This window comes from Dermacentor variabilis, chromosome 8 (genome assembly GCF_050947875.1).
Source record: "Dermacentor variabilis isolate Ectoservices chromosome 8, ASM5094787v1, whole genome shotgun sequence".
Taxonomy (NCBI): Eukaryota; Metazoa; Arthropoda; class Arachnida; order Ixodida; family Ixodidae; genus Dermacentor; species Dermacentor variabilis.
This window is the reverse complement of record NC_134575.1, coordinates 150,919,836-150,939,356: the sequence shown is the minus strand read 5'-3', so window position 1 is coordinate 150,939,356 and position 19,521 is coordinate 150,919,836. Positions and strand designations below refer to the sequence as shown.

The 19,521-nt window shown below is 46.7% G+C and overlaps 1 protein-coding gene across 2 annotated transcripts in view; it reads right to left on the bottom strand.

The window, feature by feature from the left end:
• The window catches only part of Hel89B (histone acetyltransferase 1), a 392,774-nt gene that overhangs the window by 286,938 nt on the left and 86,315 nt on the right, over nt 1–19,521 (bottom strand). For both annotated transcript variants that reach the window (XM_075703080.1, XM_075703081.1), the window contains exons 6-7: nt 9,877–10,137; nt 6,727–6,888 (exon numbers count right to left, since the gene is read on the bottom strand). In XM_075703080.1, coding sequence (XP_075559195.1) covers nt 6,727–6,888; nt 9,877–10,137 — 423 coding nt within the window. The remainder of the gene's footprint in view (nt 1–6,726; nt 6,889–9,876; nt 10,138–19,521) is intronic.

Here is a 19,521-nt window from a genome sequence, read left to right as displayed (position 1 = left end):
AGTCCGCGATTGGCCGCGCCCGCCACGCGACTCCAGCGCGGTTCGCGATTGGTCCGGCACTTGTATCGTCTGCTCGGCTCTTTGCACCTCGCGAGCCTGGAAGTCTTCGCTCGCCATAATCTCGATGTGTCAAAACGGGCGCTAAGCGGACAGCGCAGTAGCGTGGCCGATCCCTATGTTTGTAGACGTCTCAGAACCGCAGCTAAGCATACCAACCATCAGCGACACGTATACCGCGACCAAGATTCACGTGTGGAATCCTGACACGTGACTGAGCCTTTCAGCACTCATAGTGTTTCAGAATTCCTGACCAAGCACATCGCGCATGCAATCCTCAGACCTGCCACTAAGCATTTCGTGCATAGGTGTCTCAGACTCGGCAATCAAGCACATTGAACGAGGACGTCTCGCACCCTCACCTAAGCATTTTGTGCATCGGCACCTTTCACAGCGCGACTACGTACATCGAGTGTCGACTCCTCGAGCCTGCATCTAGGCATTTCGCGCGTCGGCACCTTGGACTGCGCGACTAAGCACATCAAGTGTTGACTCGAGTCTGCGTCTAGGCATTTCGCGCATCTGCACCTCGAGCTGCGTGGCTAGGTATTTCACACTTTAGCAGCTTGGACTGTGTGACTAAGCACATCAAGTGTCGACTCCTCGAGTCCGTGTCTAGGCATTTCGCGCATCGGCACCTCTGGCTGCATGGCTAGGTACTTCACGCTTTGGGACGTTGGACTGAGTGACTAAGCACATCAAGTGTTGACTCGAGTCTGCGTTTAGGCATTTCGCGCATCGGCGCCTCGGGCTGCGTGGCTAGGTACTTCATGCTATGGCACTTGGACTGTGCGATTAAGCACATTAAGTGTCCCCTCCTCGAGTCCGCGTCTAGGCATTTCACGCAGCGGCACCTCAGGCTGCATGGCTAGGTACTTCACGCTTTGGCACGTTGGACTGCGTGACTAAGCACATCAAGTGTCGACTCCTCGAGTCCGCGTCTCGGCATTTCGCGCATCGGCACCTCGGGCTGCGTGGCTAGGTACTTCACGCTTTGGCACGTTGGACTGCGTGACTAAGCACATCAAGTGTCGACTCCTCGAGTCCGCGTCTCGGCATTTCGCGCATCGGCGCCTCGGGCTGCGCGGCTAGGTACTTCACGCTTTGGCACCTTGGACTGCGCGACTAAGCACATCAAGGGTTGACACCTCGAGTCCGCGACTAGGCATTTCGCACATCGGCATCTCAAACTGCGCAGCTAGGTACTTCGCGCTTCGGCACCTTGAACTGTGCGAATCAAATGGCGAGACCCAAAAAGTCATCTGTAAGCAAAGAGAGGAAAAACTACAATCCTGCTGTATTTTGAGGTATGTGAACTGCTCCAAAAACTTTGAAAGACGTTTTCTCAAATGTGTTTTTGGCATTCTGCGTTGTCTGTGGAAAGGGTAGTACGAGAAAGCCTGGACCAATTTTGATCCTGTTTTTTTTTTAATGTATTCCCTGAAGTAGCTTGAGGGTGTGACAGTCTTCAATATCTTACTGAGGGCTTAGTTTTTTTCTGCATGCTAATTTGTGAATGACAAGTTCTGATACAATTAGTGAAATTGAACGATGTTCTGTGTAAAAAATAATAAAGCAGTTAAAAAAGTTTTGGAGCTGGTGCACCCTGTAGTGCTCTTCTGAGCAAAGATGAAAACTTCAGGTAGCTCCCTGGCATGTTTCGTTACAGTACCAGGTTTTCCGCAAGCGGAACACATGTAACATTTTGCAGCTTGAAAACTAGTCAAGGTAATGTAATGAAACTGCATATTCCTTTATTTCAGACACTTTCAAGCGTGGCTGCCAAATTTCGTTGCTCTAGGTCAAAGAACAAAAAAAGTGAGCTCTGATCCCCACCTCCCCCCTTAAAGGAATGGGGGCATGTAGCTTTGAGAAGGAACTTTGAGAACGAAAGCAAAGCAGTGTCACGTTCCGTATAAAGTCCAAGTGCAATGAGATCCTATCGCATCCCATGCACCGTCTGCTTTAAGGGCGAGTAAAAGCGTGCGAGGGTGAGCCAAGAAGGATGCTGGCTTTCAGAGCGCAGTCTTCCCACATAAGTAACGGGAAAGAGGAGGGGGGATGGGAGCTAACTTACATTAACGTAATAAAGTGCACCCGAGAGAAGGGAGCGATGGTAGGGAGCGATGGTAGGGAGCGAAGTCGGCGATGGTATGCGACAGGGATTTACCATTGACTACGGCATGTGGCATTTCGAAACCAAAGAAGTTGCTCGGCAGCACTACTGCAACCGCAAAAAGATGTCGACTACGAGGTTCGACTTCTCGCCATCACTGCCTCTGTTGTTGCCAAATTGCCGCCTAACGACAGCGATGAGGACGACACGGAAAGCGACAGCATGGGCGATTCAGGCCCAACAGTGGCAGAAGCTGCGCGTTACATCAGCCGCATGAATGCAATCGTCAAAACGAGAACAGCACCCCGCAATGAAAAAGGTGCCTCGCGACTTCTGCAGCGCCAACGTGTCCGTGCCCGAAGAATATGAAAATGCTAACGAGAAATCTGCCCTACGCGTATTTCCAAAGAAGAGGTTGGCTGAAAAGCTGGCTCACAGCTTCAGTAAGTTTGAGGCCTCTGTCGTCACTGCTAGGCCATCACAGCATCAAACAAAAATAACAAACTTTTGCTGAGCGAAGTGAATAAATACTGCATGTTCTTGCCCTTTCATTGAACTTTCTCAGAGTTCTGTTTTTGACAGGTAAGTGGATGATCTCGCTATTTCAGTTAAGGGGGGACGCGGCCCTCGAAAACCGAAAAATAACGAAAAAGTTTATTTTTGAAAAACCACATTTTTGGGATGTAGGTCTCATAAACTACCTCTTCTGTAATTATCAGCACGTAATTCAACTGCAAAGTACCAAAAAAAACGCTACTTTTGAGGCCACCGCGGCCCACAAAACACGCGCAAATGCCGAAATCAAGTCAAACTTCACGCGTGCCATTCCTGGCCCATGTGGCCTGCCCGCGCCATCTTGGTGTCGTTTTGACCGTGAATTCTTTGTCTCTGTTTTGTCGGCTTGAAAAATGGCATCGTCGGTGCGGTTGAGGCGCTATTGGAGTTTTCCCACGATGCGATGCGGAGTGCTGATTGGCCAGAGCAGTGCGTTCAAATCCCGCTGGCTAAAGCGCGCCTGCCATTGGCTGTCGCGTGGGCAGCGGCGGCTGCTCTCTTTGATGCCGCGCCCGCCGCACTCGCGTCGTTGTTGCCCCTTGCTCCGTCCTTTTCAACATGAGCTTGCAAGCTGCTCAATGCCTTGCGCTCTCTTTTAGATTATTTTCTCAGCCTTTCTTTTTTTTCGCTTGTTCTTGGCTGCACGCGATGCCGGCAAAGCCCAAGTCAGTGCAGATGTTCGGTGCGTGGGAGCGCGATATGCGTCTTGTACGAGCATCGAACTTCCGATCTTCCGCAGTGAGTGCCAACTGCGTAGACACTTTTCAGCAGTGGAACTGTACTGTCAGCTGTCGCCAGTCGAAAATTCGACGCATGAAGTGTGCCTGGAGCCGCAAAAGTTAATTAGAAGCTCCGCAGGAGCTTTCTAATAAAAACACATGTGTTCAACTATAAGGCCTGTTTTTTCAGAATGGGTTTTTCGCTAGTAGTGGTGCTGGGAAAGGCGATATCTCAAGAACCGCTCTTCAGATTTGTATGCAGTTTTTTTATTCTGTTCCTGAATGACTTTGCCAGGGGGTAACAGGCTGCTTTTTTTTAAAGCTGGTGCAGTTAATTTATAATAAGCAATTAATTTTCTATGAATGTGGTCAATACTGGCTACATCAAATTCAAAGTTGTCTTAAAATTTTTTGGAGGGTAAATTAAAGAAAAGGGCTCTTTAGCCCCCTGGGATATCTATCAAGGGATCATCACAGTGAATTTCAGCTTCCTACGATGTCCTGGGATTTCTCCAGGCTCTTCCTCAGGCATATACAGCAGAACCTCTTTAATTCGAAGTCCATCGGACCGCAAAAAATCATCTAATTAATCGGGTTTTCGAATTATCAAAAATGGACGAAAAACGAGAAATAAACTTACGAAATGTGGCTGTATCAACAGTGCACCTTTATTTCGCCTGAAAAACGGTCACTTGAAGTACCGTATTTACACTATTGTAAGGCGACTCGAATGTAAGTCAACCCCCAATCGCGTGACAGGAAAAAATAGAAAAGGAGAGCATACTTGAGGGCGCATTTGATAACGAAAATTTATTAGTAGCTGACATGGTCACTGGACTACTCATCTTAACTAGTGCTGCCATCGTCATCATTGCTACGGTCCCACAGCGCGTCGTCGTCCCGCGAAATTCATCATTTGGCAAACGACCGCACCATGACATCTTGTGGGACAGCAGCCCACGCCGAATGCACCCAGCCACATGCAGCCGTCAGGGGGGCTCTTTTGACAGGTCCGTTTGGCGTAATTTCGCGGTCTTCTGCTGCCAGCCACTCATACTCACAGCGGAGCAGGTCCTTAAAAGGCGAAGATCCGGGCTTGTGCCATGACCATGTCGCACTTCACTGGTAGGGACTGATTGCGCATTTCAGCGACGTACGCCGCAAGCTTAGCCTACAGCTCCGGAAAGCGTCCAGACTTCGGCACGTGGGAAATTCCTCACTTGCCATCACAGGTGAAAATTTCACTTCGCTGCAGTCACCACTCTCGCACCACCCGTTCAGAAACATCGAACTTGCGGCCCGCTCGTGAGCGGGCCGCAAGTTCGTTTTCCGCATTTGCTATGCGGAAAAACTCGTGAGCGGTGTCTGCTCCTCCATGAACTACCGACACTTCCCGCAAGCACCGCCGTTCTGAGGCAATTGTCTGAGGGTGCCACCACGAATAGAACAGCGGCGCTTCCATCAACAATCGACACCCCCTTATGAGTGTTGTGTGCACTGTAAAACTCTCAAAAATGTTGAAAAACCCTTCCGAAAAGCGAACAAACATGCAGGATAGCGAAAAGCTATGGGTAAGGCCATACAGCAAACATAAAATTCTAACTATGTTGTAGCTCCCATTGGTCTGGCTTTTTTTGGCGGTGCCATGTTTTGGTTTCAATTGTAAGTCAACCCCGCACTTAAGATTTTCAAATTTAGAAAAAGTGGTCGACTAACAATTATGTAAATGCGGTAGTCATCGTGACTGCTTGGCGCGGTGGTTAGCCGCACCGTAGGCTGCGTCCTGCAGTCTGCTTACAGTGCGCAGCAATTCACTGTCACCGCCGCTACACTCCGCAAAACTGCGCACAACGTTCACCGGAAACAGAAAGTTGATTTAAAGTGCCGCCTAGCTGCCACTCCGGCAACTATACTGGCCTCAGAGACTGGCACACTAACTTTTTTGTTGCGGATCCCGGAGGCCATGGTTTAAACTGACTTATGATCCGGATATGAGCATGCTGGCTGTTCAAATTATCCGGCAAAATTTGCATGCAAACTGTTGGGACCGCCGAAAACCTTCGAATTACGCGGTATTTCGAATAAACCGAGTTCGAATTAACAAGGTTTTACTGTACATGAACCACCTATTTAGACTTCAATAACTCTGGAACTAATAAACAGATCTTCATGAAACTTTGCAGTTCCTCATAGTTCGATGGTGTGAACCTACCCTCAAAGTTTCATCCGGATATCTTAAAAAATAAAAAATTCGGTCTCCAAGGTAGCCTCCCCCCTTAAGCAGCACTACTGTTTAGTACATACTTTTTTCGAGCTCCGGCCAAATACGGTTTAACGAGGTTTCACTGTAATCAAAGTCGGCGTGCTGAGATGGCGTGGCATCATGTGCACTTCTTCCCACGCATTTAGTATCAGAAGTTGTGTAATATCAAGTTTGGGAGACGCGTCGAAGTGAGAGCCAGACGAAGCATTTGCTCCTCGCTGCCAGCACTGTTCGTGATAGCATCGTCTTACTGCGGACAACGCTATCAACCGTGGGGGAAGAGTGGCTGCGCAAGTGTGACTGGCTTTGCTTTGTACCACCAATGTGAAGATGCCATTGACAATGCATAAAACGGTATCTTTCAACACAGACTCAAATCCGACACAGTAAAGCTCTTCCTTATTCGAGTTTACTTTTTTCGATTGCCCAATAATATGAAAAATGTTGCGACCCTTTTCCCTGCAAGAAAAGTCGATCGAGGATTGAACTTAATCACATAAAAGCTCAAATTCCAATCCAACAAAATTTTAATATAAAGCAAGTTGCCAATGTTATAAACTTCGTTCTGCCGAGAAACTGTATTCATTTTTTCCAAGGGCCACAGACCAGGAGAATAAGTGGCCAGCACATGTGGTTGGCCACAAGACCATCAATTCATTTTAAGATGCTTTGTGGCCCACCCAATGATGTCAAGAATGATTCTGCAAATAATATTAAATACATAAACAAACAAATAAATAAACAGTGAAACCCACTGTGCATGCTGCTTGCAGAACACAGCCAGTAACACTGCACAAACATAAGGTGGCATTTTTTTGTTCCACGTACTCATTTTTTATGGTTTCTACATAAAGCAGCACTTCATAAAGAACAATAAACAACGCGTTGTAGAGCACACTGCCGATAAGCTGTGGTTCGTAGCTATGCCCATGGCGAATCGTTACGCTGATGCCAGCAGCTTGGCCCAATCGGGACTCGCGCACAGACGGTCGGGAAGAAGGAAACAAGGAGGCCACCTGTGCCGTGGGTGTGCCGAAGGCGCGTCCCCCTCCGCGGCCGTGCAGCCGGACCACCTCGCGCAGTGCCGTGGCTGCACCGTGTCTCACTTCCCAGGCCGCACTGAACAGGTCCTGGCAGAGGGCCTCCACAAAGGCCTCCAGGGGCCATTCACCCGAACACTGCAGCAGCAGCAGCAGCACCAAGTCAGCTCGACAGGAAAAAACCACCTAAAGTAGGGCCATGCAAAAATACTTCCCAACATTTTATGTGTGTGTGTGTGTGTGTATATATATATATATATATATATATATATATATATATATATATATATATATAAAGAGAGAGAGAGTCAGAGAGAGAAAGAAGGATTACCTTACTACACAGCAAAAAAACGAGAAAAAAAAAACATGGATTAGGAGGGTGTGAATACCAAATTCAAATATGAATTTCAAATATGAATTTCAAATATGTTTTCAAATATGAATTGAATACGGATACTTGGTTTTGAATATCGAATAATGATTTGCACATGCATTTATTAGCAAGTTTGCTTATTTTAACATGTTGGAACATCGCAATTACATTGACAACAGAAAAAATTTGACTAGCAAGTCGTCGTACTACAAGGTTGTGTATTTGGCTCACGATAACTTGGAACATCGATTAATTCCAACTAGCTTTCTGTTGTCACCGACCTGCGCCTTATACCTGTGTCACGGGGCACATTTGGAAGGCCTTCCAGTTGACGGACTTCAAAACGCCACAACACTATTGACTCAAAGGAGTTGTCACGCTGCTACACGGCACTTTTGAAAGGCTGCTGAGTGGTTCAGGTATTTCTTACAAAATTGGGTGGCACTGCGGATCTTTATTTTCCTTTTCATGTAAAGAAAAATTAAACAACATTAAAACTACTTAAAAGCACTATAATTTCTTTTATGTTTGTTTATACATTTAAAAGAAAACTTTATACATTGCCATACGTATATGTTTAGTTTTTAAGTTGTTGAGTACTGAAACTGCGGCAACGTTTGTGTCGCTGCACGTCGCTGTTGTCGAAAGTACGTGCAGTTCGAACATATGAAGTGGCAAAAATACTTTATTGAATAATTAATAACACTCATATATAGTATTTTAGCACATTTTGGTTTGATTTGTTCTTTCTAACCATGAGTACGAGCACACTGAACGAGAGGGCAAGTTCGCGCTGCTTCCATTTCCGTTGCTCAACGGCCATTGAGATTTTGATAGAGTTGTAAAGTGCTCCGTTGACTCGATAGACTATTGACTCGGCAGCCTTCGAAACCGCCCGTGTAGCAGCTCAAACATGACCTTTGAGTCAACTGACTATCGGTTGGAAGGCCTTCCAAACGCCCGTGTGACACGGGTATTATACTTATCACATTTGCCGTCAAACAGTAAGCTCAGCGTTGGAGGTGGAGCCTGCAAAAGAGTGCACCCTCGTTGTCTCCCAACCCACGCCCCTTGCTGAGTGGCTGCCTTTCGCGCAAAGCTCAGACGACGAATGGCTAAGCATAATTTAGGGGCACAACTTGGCCACCAGCACAAAATTAGCACAAAATTCAGCACAATAATGTGACCATATTCTTAGATTAGAAGTAAATGCTAAGACTGCATTTGCTCCTGCAAGGCCAGCAATATATTCGATTTGTTTCAAGTATTCGTATACACCCAAATATTCTAACTTTTTTTAATACAGTCGAATCTCGATAATCCTAATTCGAAGGGGCACGAAAATTTGTTCCAACTAAAAGAAGGACTTGTTTTTGAAGTATCTGCGCACCATAGCACGATGCACGAACCGTGAATTATCGGGGCGCACAAGCATACAGCGAGTGAGGACCACGAAACTGCCCACACCGGCCAATGCTCGCTTGCCCCCAATGACGACAGAAAACGAAACCTCAAGGAGCCAGCTAAGCTTCTTGCTGCTAGTGTGGCTGGGGCATTAAGTCGCGATGCAGAAACGGCGACCTCGCCATTTGAGAGAGGATAAAATTTCCACCACTTTCTTTCTTTCTTTTTTTCTTTTTTTTCTTCCCGTGCGCGGCATTCAGGCGTTTTTCCTAAGCCTTTCCTCTATGGCAGGGTCAGAGCAACACTGGTCGAAGGCGTCACCGCGTGATTGGGCACGCTGCTGAGAGCATTGTCGGAGCGTGGTATGTTCGAATTAACCATCGCAAATGCTTGTGCATTTGAATTACCAGGCATTTTCATCCGTTGGAATACACACATCTTTGACTGGACCAGTTCAAATTAAGCGTGTTCGAATTGACGAGATTCTACTGTACCCAGTTTTCTAATCAAATATGAACATAAAGATATAAATTCGATAATAACCGAAACTTTCAAATATTCGCCACCCTTACTATAAACATGAATGTAGCCTTGCATTGTTCACAAAGTCGAGCGAGGCTTAGTGATAAAATTTAAAAATATCTGAATGTACAAATACGAATCAGATTCATACAAAAAAATGTAATGCTAAAAAATAAAGGCGTAGGCAAGAAAACACAACACAAGCATTTTCTCTTCCACTTCTTTCTCTGTTGTCTAGAGCTAGATTTTTTTATGAGAACCAATAACAACTTGCTCAGTTCACGCTTATTAACAAATTGAATAGCGAATGTTTGAATAATTTGACCCCCCATGAATTGAATATTTCTGAATATATTCAGTTATTAAAGTTAATATATATGTAATTAGAATGTATTTGTAAGATTTCATGTGACTCAGCACCCGGAACATTGGCATCTATGGGCAAGCATTGCTGGCAATGTGTGAAAAATGCTGTTGATTGCAGGTGCCAAAACATCCAGTGCCAATTGAAGCGTCACATCAGACTTCTCCTCCATCATCAATGACAATTTTAAGGCTGCCATTTCCACTCACTTGATGCAATTATAGAATGTTACCTACTTTTGACGATGTTAGTGGCGCGAAGCTTTTGGGGAGGACGAAAGGAAATGGACAGAAGAGCAACAAAAATACCTACTCCTGAAGAATGACACTAACCCTGAGAGTAAATAAACGTAATGAAACAATTAACATTAAATTAAATGTGAAAGTGATCACACCCTAAAAAGTGCTTGTCTGAAAACAATGTCCCTTCAATTTGCAGTGAGAGGGCGGGCCGATGTACTTGCCTCTTCCCAGAGGTTCTCGTCCGCCGTGCCATCGGATGGCGCCTCTTCCTTGATGGCCACGGCGTTGGCAGCACCTCCTCCGCAGAGCCTCTTGGACAGGCCGGGCCCATCCTTGGCGAGGCTCGCACGTCGCTTGGGGCCACGGAACAGGCCCGGCGAGGAACACGGCGGCGGGGGAGCTGAGATGTGGCCCACCCCCGCCATGCTGGAGGGCAACGATGTGACTGGGCTCGGAGGAACGCCACATTCTGGATGACATCCCTGCAAGTATTTGTTAACCGAGGAATCTGTGAACTCCATATTGTTGTAAATTAACTAACAGCATCAAAAGCAAGGACAAAAACGAGTAACACAACACTAGCATCAACTTAAGATCGATGCTTGATATTCGTTTATATTGTCATGTGATGAAGACTAATCTGATAACGGTGATAATATGGTCAAAACCTGAAAATTAAGGCAACCTACATGCCACAATATACTAAAAGGCATCCGTAAAGTAAGTTCCAAGTGTAACGAGACACGAACACCACAAGAAAAGACAAATGACACTGATGCACAGACTGCTTTTCAAGACGCAGAACACACTTTTCTCTTAGGAATTCGCTTTGCCACAGCACACAGTTTTGCATGACAGCATTGCGCTAGTCGGCCGCCAGTTACTGAAGCCAGCATGTCACCTGCGCTTAACAGTGCACCATTGTTGACCTTCTGCTATTCATTGACACAGAGCACTACGACATCTTGAAACAGCACCTGGAGACTGTGCAGGTTAGTCCTGCTCCTCAAGAACGAGTAAGCAGGTCACTGTCCCTTGTTGCCACAGTGCCAGTCTATATTGGAAGTATATGCCAAGCCCACCAATCTGAGTTTGCACACATGAATGGCAGCCAGACAACCAGCTCAGACCATTCCTTGTGAAAGCAAGCAGCTGAAAGGCCATTCAAGAACACTGCAGTACACTCCAAATGCTTTTAATGCAAAGCATTCTTTGCCACCTTCCGGCACTTTGAGCATATCTACCTATCCGCTCCGGTGCTGACAGTGCCTACGAAATTGAGCCGCTGTGTATAAACTAGTGTTTGCAATGCCGTCGTGGTAGCTGCATCACCGTCATTTGAGCTTCATTCTTCTCGGCTCCGATTCTCATGTACCACCTGTGCTCAAGCCAGGCGGCGCGCGTAAGATCCGGGCATCTTGGCTGCGGAACTTTGGGTGCTGGTTGCCTCTGTACAAACAGCAACTCAAAAGTTTCCCTCGAGTGTTGATCTCCGAGTGCCGAATAGCAACACGTCGCCTCCTCATTCTTCCCCACCCTTGCACCAAACTTTCACGGCTCTTCTCATCTTTACCAGGGCCACTCATCCAAGCATCGAGGCCGGCTCTTTCGTGCTGCGCATGGATTCCAAGTACAACAACGCTGCACCGAACTCCAGCATAGCAGCGCCATCACAGCAACTCAAATCGACGACCCTGGCTTTCCAAATTCACAAAGAAGCTCTGACAGGGCCGCAGCTTTGTCAACAAGTGCATCAGCTCAGATTTTGCATTCCTCTGTTGTTTACTTGAGCAGCTTGAGGATGGCGTACTACTTGGCACAGGGGCAGAGCAACGTGTTCTGTTATGACTGAGCAGTTAGGCAAGCTCACAATTTTTCTGAGCCTCCGCTTGTCTAAACTCCACAATGAGCACATGTTTCAACTCATCAAAAGTGGTCAAAGTGCACCCCTTCAAGGTTGTTGGTGAAAGAACCAGCTACCTGCGATTATGCTTCGCATAACTTTCAATTCCCAAAGTATGCGAGATCTGCATAATTTTTTTTCACATATTATGTAACGACAAGGGCACAGGTATTCATTTCATTAGCTCTCTACTAAAGCACGACTTTCAGAAAAAACCAAGTCTTAAAAGGATTTGATGGTCCAGTCAGCTTGGCTAATTCGACTATGACAAGACCGATGAAACTAGTCAAACTATCTGGCAGGTCGAATTAACCAAGGTGCCGTAAAAATGCAAAAGCAGACCACTGATTGATTTGGCAGTACTTTCTCAATTTCAACACGCCCTAAAATCAAATATGCACCTACTTTGTATGTGTCTAAAGTAGAAATGTAACATAGAAATCACATAAAGCTCCTAAACAAAGTAAAAATCTAACGTGCACACAATATATTAGCAAGAAAAACAGGCAAGGGTTAATTATGCGTCGCATAACGGCCAGTTTCTTAAAGTCAGTTTTGCCATAATACATCGGTGCTATGCGGCAAAGTTTATAAGCGCTACAAAGGCAGTTTTGGAATCTTGTCCAACTGCACCGGCCCAATTTCTTGAAGAATAATAAGTAAAAAAACATGTTCAGGGTGTCTACCAAGTTTACATTTCCAAGTTCCCCGAGTTTTCCAGGTTTTCCCCGAGTGCCTATGCAAGATTCCCTGAGTGATGCAGAACTATGTTTTATTTCAAGACGGGCTGAAACCATACGCCCGATGCTGTCACTCTATAGTAAGCATATAAAAAAAATTTAAAAATAAGCTACTTATTTAAATTTGAATACTAAGGAGTAGTGTTTATGTTATTCAAGATAAGAATAGAACGGAGGGGTTAGTAAAATGTACAGCAAATAAAATGTATTCGAAAAAAATTGCAAATCCAGTCGGACATTCTCAAATACAAATAAAAAGGAGATGCATACGGAAGAAATATTTTCGAATATGAGCTATTTCTATCAACTGATAGCAAGCTCAGTGGTATGAGGCCCGAACTTTGTCACAATTGAGATTCTCTCTCAACAGCTCGTAAGTCAACCTCAACTGTCCTGACATATTCTCAGTCCGCACATGACAGCTCAGTGTAGTGTTTCACTGCTTTAAAGAGTTTATTTTGGTCGAGAATCGAGTATCTAGTATTCCATTTCTTGAATATCAGATTTTTCAAATAATCAGACACGCAGTGAATGACCCGGCAGTGGTCGGTGCTTTGGCGTGCACAGCGTTCCCATGCCAAGCGATTTCTATCGGTAGAAGTTTCAACCAGTTCGACTGGACCGATTAACACTACGCAAACTGAGGGAACAACAAAAACAGTGCGTGCAAAAAGCAAGCAAGCATCCGCGAAGATCGGGCCCAATAACCACTGGAAGGTGTGGTGATCACATTGTATGTGCGAGTTCAGAGTTCAAGCACACAGATGCACACATTTCACAGCTCTCAATCCAGATGTGAACACACAGCCAAACTTGGCACACGTGCTGGCTGTGATTACCGGCTGGTTGACCGTCTGGGGATGCACAACTCTCACGCGTCCCCTAATACGTTGTTTTGCTGCATGGCTCCCGTCTCCTGTAATCCGGCTTTGCCGCGTGGCCTAGAGCCCGCGGCGGTCGGTGTGGTTGAAGTGCAGTACGAGAGATGGCGTGAGTGTTGCGCTGCTAACGCCGCCTCACGGTGGGGGTTACTTGGGCATGAAAAGAAGAAGGCTCTTTGGTTCGGGATAGGCAAGCTGCACGGACGTTCCGCGAGTGCGCCGATCCATGCTTCTGCGAGACTGTCTTGTGAGGCCTCGTTCACATGCGCCACCGTTCGCGTGACTGTACGCGCAAACGACCAGGCGTTCGGATCCAGCATGGGGCGAACATATTCACCTGTTATCCGGTCGCGGTGAGTCGGACTTGTTGAGTCGGTGAGTCGGATCCAGCACCAACATTCGCAATTGGGAACACAAAAAATGGCCCAATAAAGTTATGTTAATTTTTTACCGTTTCATACGTTCCCGGAAAACATGATTTTTCAGCACCAACGTTCGGTGTGTTGCCAAACTGCGATCATATGATACGTTTTCCAGCCACTAGATTCCGTGTGAACAAGAAAAGGTGCAAGGTGCACGCGATCAAGAAACGTATTGTAACTATGTTGGGGAACACACGTTAACAAAACAACAATATTTATTAAGGGCGAACTTGGGCCCACAACTAAAAATCACTGCGGTCATGAAGAATCTCCAGGAGTCGCATTCTAAAACTGGTGTCGAACCGTCTTCTTCCTTCTTCTCGCAAGATACCTTGTGCGGGTGGTGATGCGAGCTGGGTCCAACCGGCTACTCGTGCCACAAAGATCGCTGCCTATTGTTGCTGAACACCATGATATGGCATGCACAGTCCAATACGAATGGCACGCAACTTGAATGTGACCAAGTTGTCGAGGCATTATCCCGCTCCTTACCGCATCGGCCCGAGGCGTGAGAGGAAGTAGGGATTCCTGTGGGCTCTCAGTTTTTTTTTCCATGACCTCTCATGGTAGGGTTTCATGCTGACAGCATGCACAAATTCCGTAGAATAATAATATTTGGGGTTTTACGTGCCAAAACCACTTTCTGATTATGAGGCACGCCGTAGTGGAGGACTCCGGAAATTTTGACCACCTGGGGTTCTTTAACGTGCGCCTAAATCTAAGCACACGGGTGTTTTCGCATTTCGCCCCCATCGAAATGCGACCGCCGTGGCCGGGATTCGATCCCGCGACCTCGTGCTCAGCAGCCCAACACCATAGCCACTGAGCAACCACGGCGGGTGAAATTCCGTAGAGTTGCGCCGTCTTGGGCTCTCGTGTCCAGTGGACTTCACTTCGTAAGTGACATTGCATATACGACGAAGTATTTTGTAAGGGCCGAAGTATCGGCACAGAAGCTTTTCAGACGGTCGATGGCTTCGCACTGGTGTCCATACCCACACCTTGTCACTGAGTAGATAATGAGCTTCAGTACGTCGCTGGTTGTACCGGCTGGAGTCGATGCGTTGTTGTTGGCGTATTCGGTACCTTGCCATCTGTCGTGCCTCCTTGGCTCTTGACAAGAAATCATCTAGGTCAGATGAGTTATTGTTTACTTCATCTAACGACAACACAGAATCCAAAGTTGTGGTTACTGCTCGGCTGAATACATGTTCAAACGGGGCGACTCGTGTTGTTTCTTGAACGGCCGTATTATACGTGAAGGTGATGGACGGCAAAATTTCGTCCCACAGCCTATGTGGGACGAAATGTGGAAAACCATGGTGCGCACAGTTGCTTATTCTGGTACAGTAAAACCTTGTTAAATCGTACCCGCTTAAACAGTAGTTTCGCTTTAAATGTAGTAAAGTCAAGTCCCCGACTCAGCGGCCATTGAACATAATGTGTTTTGTATCCGCATAAACCGTACCAGCTTATTGCGTACGCATCGGTTAAAACGTAGTTTCCACTTTTCATCGCGCAAACACGGCGGTGCATCGTCTCAATTGGGCGGCCCGGCAGAACACCAAGCCTCAGAGATCGGAACAACGGCCTCCAAGTGCCCTGTGCATTTGTGCGTGAAGCCACACCAACATCATTTCGAAGGCGTGCAAGCGAGGGCTCGCGTCATGCCTAAACTCGGATAAAAAGGACGCCGGGTGCTCAGCATAGAAGAAAAATTAGACATCGTCCGTGCTATCGAACGTGACACAAAGAAGTCGGCGCTGGCACACGAGAGGGATCTGCTGTTGACTACAGTGTGTGGCATTTTGAATGCAAAGAAGTCGCTCGGCAGCGCTGCTGCAACTGAGAAGAGATGTTGGCTACGAGGTTCGACTTTTCGCCATCGTTGCCTCTGTTGTTGCCGAAGTGTCGACTAGAGACAGTAATGAGGATGACACGGAAAGTGACAGCACAGGCGATTCAGGCCCAACAGTGGCATAAGCTGCGCATTACGTCAGCCTCATGAATGCAATTATCGCGACGAGAACAGGGGAGCAATGACGTAACTCTATTCCTAACGAAAAGTATTCCAAACTCCGGCACCCGGCAATGAAAAAGGCGCGCCGGGACTTCCGCAGCACTACTGCGCGCGTGCATGGAGAATACGTAACGCCAACGAGGAATCTGTGATGTGAGTGTTCGCCGAGAAGAGGGGGCTGGCTGAAAAGCTGGCACGCAGCTTCTGTAAGTTTGAGGCCGCTGTCATGTGTTAGGCTACTGCGGCGTCAAATGAAAATAACACTTTTGCCGTGTGAAGTGAATAAATACTGCATGTTTATTTCCCCTTTCATTGCACTCTCTCAGAGTTCCGTTTTCGACAGGTAAGTTGGCGATCTAATGCGATTTCTGTTAAACAGTATGACCGTTTAGTACGTACTTTTTCCGAGCTCCGGCCAACTACGGTTTAACGAGGCAATGCAGATATAGAGTTGTACTCGATTCAATGCGCAAACATTTTTGGACCCATTTTATCGAGAAAAAAAGGTGTGCCTTAGATTCAAGTAAATACAGTAGTCAACATTGTCACTATTGCAGCTTGGTTCCTCTGCAATGAGAGAACAATTCTGAAACAGCAAACACTGTCATGCGAAATGACTGCAGATAACATTTTACCGCTCACAAAACACTTGGAGCATAGCCTCCTCTTGCATACGGATAGCAACACCCCATAATTTGCGTTGCTGCTCATTCCAAGCCATACAAAATATTAGGGGTGTGTGAATACCGACTAGTAGATTTCGAATCTAATATCGAAGCAAGAAAAAGAAACAGAGCCAGAAACAGTAGCTGACGGATTTCTCGGACTCCAAATATTTGGACTTGATGGATATTCCAGACTTCATAAATGCACCGTCAGGGTTCCCATGGAGCTAATGCATTTTCACGATCGATCTTTCCGACAAATTTTGTTTGCTCGTTCTGAGCCACACTCCCCAATCTTAGAGGCCGTCATGTTGGATTTTTCACTGGCGTGGCTCCAGTGGCCCACTCTATAGTCTTCAAGATTTGGAGACGCACGCTACTCAATAGAGCGCCAGCACCATCCCCCAGTCTCGGAGGCCATGCTCGCTCTCTCTTGGTTGGGAAAACGCTCCAGAGAATGGCACTTTCTCTACATTCTTTTTTTTTTTTTGTCAGTACCATCATCACAATCACTTGATGCGTGATCTGTTTTCTTTTTTTTATATATACTGCAGTTTCGGTTGCTATTTTGCACATGGTGTGTCCACTGAGCAGGTGTGTATCAAAGACGTCGCATCTTTGTGTGTATTTGCGTGGCTCTTCATTTGTGTGATCGGCAGTCACCTCCTGGGCCTTCACGAGAGCCAAGTGGTGTGCAAAGAAACATGGCTCGTTTCTTCTATCTCCAGGGCGAACTTCGTTGGCAGGGATCACCAACGCAGTGGCGCTCTTGTTGACTGTATGCAGAGACATCACTCTTGCGCAAATCCAAGCAAGTCTGATCACCTCCAAGTGTAGCATGACGCAGGGCATTATTAGAGATATTTTTAAGCAGTTTTAAGCCTAATCAATATTTTTTAAAACTATTTTTCGGTCTCCATGTGGCCCGGAAAATAGGTCGGTGATTGTATGTAGCACCCTAACCCAAGAGTTGCAGTTGCTGCTGGCCCGAAACAACGAATTGTCCGAATGGAACTGCGCAGGCTATTCAAATTATCTGGTAGATTATGCATTGAAAATGACAGGCCCACTCAAATTCTTTCAATTAAACTAAAATTTAGAATGAAATGAGTTGGAATTATCGAGGTTTTACTGTATCTCAATAAAAAGTTTGTGCACACGCACGACTCTCTCACGTCCCCCGATGTTTTACCTGCATGGCTCTTGCGTTTCCTGAAATCCGGCCACCCTGCATAGCATGTGTAGCACTGGTGGTTGCACAATTGTACGAGATGGCACGCGATCTGCTCCTAATGCTACCCAACGATGGGCATACTCGGGCACGCAAGTAAGTAGTCTCCCCCACTTTAGCTATTGGACGCGAGGAGTTACGCAGTCGCCATCTGTCGGAAGCGCCTCCCTTGCGTAGTATGAAAGATCTTGCGGCGCGCTCCTCACAGGTTTCACTTACGGCGCTCGATAAGAACACCCCGCAGCAGCCCTGCTGCACATTTATGTAGGTACTCTCAAAACGAGGGAAGTTTTTGATTGTCGATATAATAATCTTGGGCAAACTGAAAGCACAGAATCGTTTACAGATGCTATCTCTTTACCGAATACATACAGCGAACGCCACTGCGCGCGGTCGCTGCAATGGGGTCTCCCGAATCGGCTTCTTGCGTGAAAGGTAGGCAAACACTGAGAGTTAACTACGTGAAATATGTTTTTATAGTGGGCTGTCTGTATAACCAAATGGGGCATAACAGAATGAAGCCTCAATGCAGTGATCGCACGGGTTCGTAGCGACCGACTGGACGTCTGCATACATGTCCGCGCACAATGTTTGGCTTTCACTGTGAGCACATTTTTACACCATGCAGTGAGCTTTAAGCTGCAGCATATGAGCATTTGACAGCACATTAGCAACCATTGTTGTGTGGACGCTATCAGAACTGTCCAAAAATGATTTCGTTATAGAGACTTCAATGCCTACAGTGACTGCGATGTGCTGTCACGACGATTCAATCTCTCTTCTCTTCTAAATTCTTGAACATTTCAATATTATTTCTCAAGTTGCGTTGCACTGTATGTTTATCGGTCTTCTCAGCGTACGATTTCCCTCTGCTTCTTTTTCGTAATCCAATGCATTATTTCATAACACGAATGTGACCATATGCCATGCCTTCTTTAATGTGCGTCTTACCGTTCCCTTTCCGTTCCTGTGAACTTGCCAGTATCTAGCATCAACAAGTTCATAGACCAAACCGTCCCAACATTAGCCGGGCAGCGGGCGCGCGCGAGCGTCTCGGCTAGTGCGCATTTTCTGCTGCTGACCGAACATCACGCAGTCCCGGCGCCGTAGCAGAAATCTTCCTGGCGTGTGTGCTTGCTGCATACTCAAGTTGTAGCCGATGGCTTTCTGCAGGTTCTAAGTTTCGCCAGCCAAGCTTCATGAAGCTCCTTGCCCTGCGGCTATGTGTGAATAAGGCTGACACCGCGCTTCATTGCGTATGTCTGGCACTGCAGCACCAAGCAGTAGCCTACCACGCTGCACGCCGCCAAAGGCAGCCACTACCTACTCTAGTACTTTCAAATGTTGTGAAGCAGACACCCAAGGTGGTAAAGCCTCACCACTTAATCAGAACCGTGGCGCAGGTGGTACTTTAAACTTCCGTTTTCAGCTTGCTTCGGCGCTTCCAAAGCATCTGACACGGCCGCTGTCCACGTGATCCCTCATGCCACGTCACATCGACGGCGGAGCCAGCTTTTCCAGTGGTGTAGCTCGCCCCCAATGGGAACTCGGCGCACACGAACGGACCCGGCATGCGCTCAAACGTGCGCTACAAGGAATGGTTTCGTGGACGCCTTCTCGTTTGCTCACGGGTGCCTCCATTTGAGAGACTTCACCCGCAAACGACTTTGGCGTTGATGACCGACACGGGGCAAATGTAATCGCTCGATATACTTGCACGGTGGCGAGTCAGACACCCCCAATTTGTCAATGCCCATCGGCATACTTCCATCTGTTGCAATTCAGTTAGCTTGCTTATTTTATAAAACGTGCACTAAATGTGCTTGTGTTTATTTTCACTACTGTGTTGTTGTTCCTTTGTCCCAAGGGCACACATCAGATGCCACAAGTTACATTCTTAATCAACACTTATGGCAGTGTTTTAATTTTTCATCATTTCCGCAATGTGACCATAAGGATTCTCGTCCTCCGATTTCGATGGTTCTCCTTCGTTTGCATAGTTTC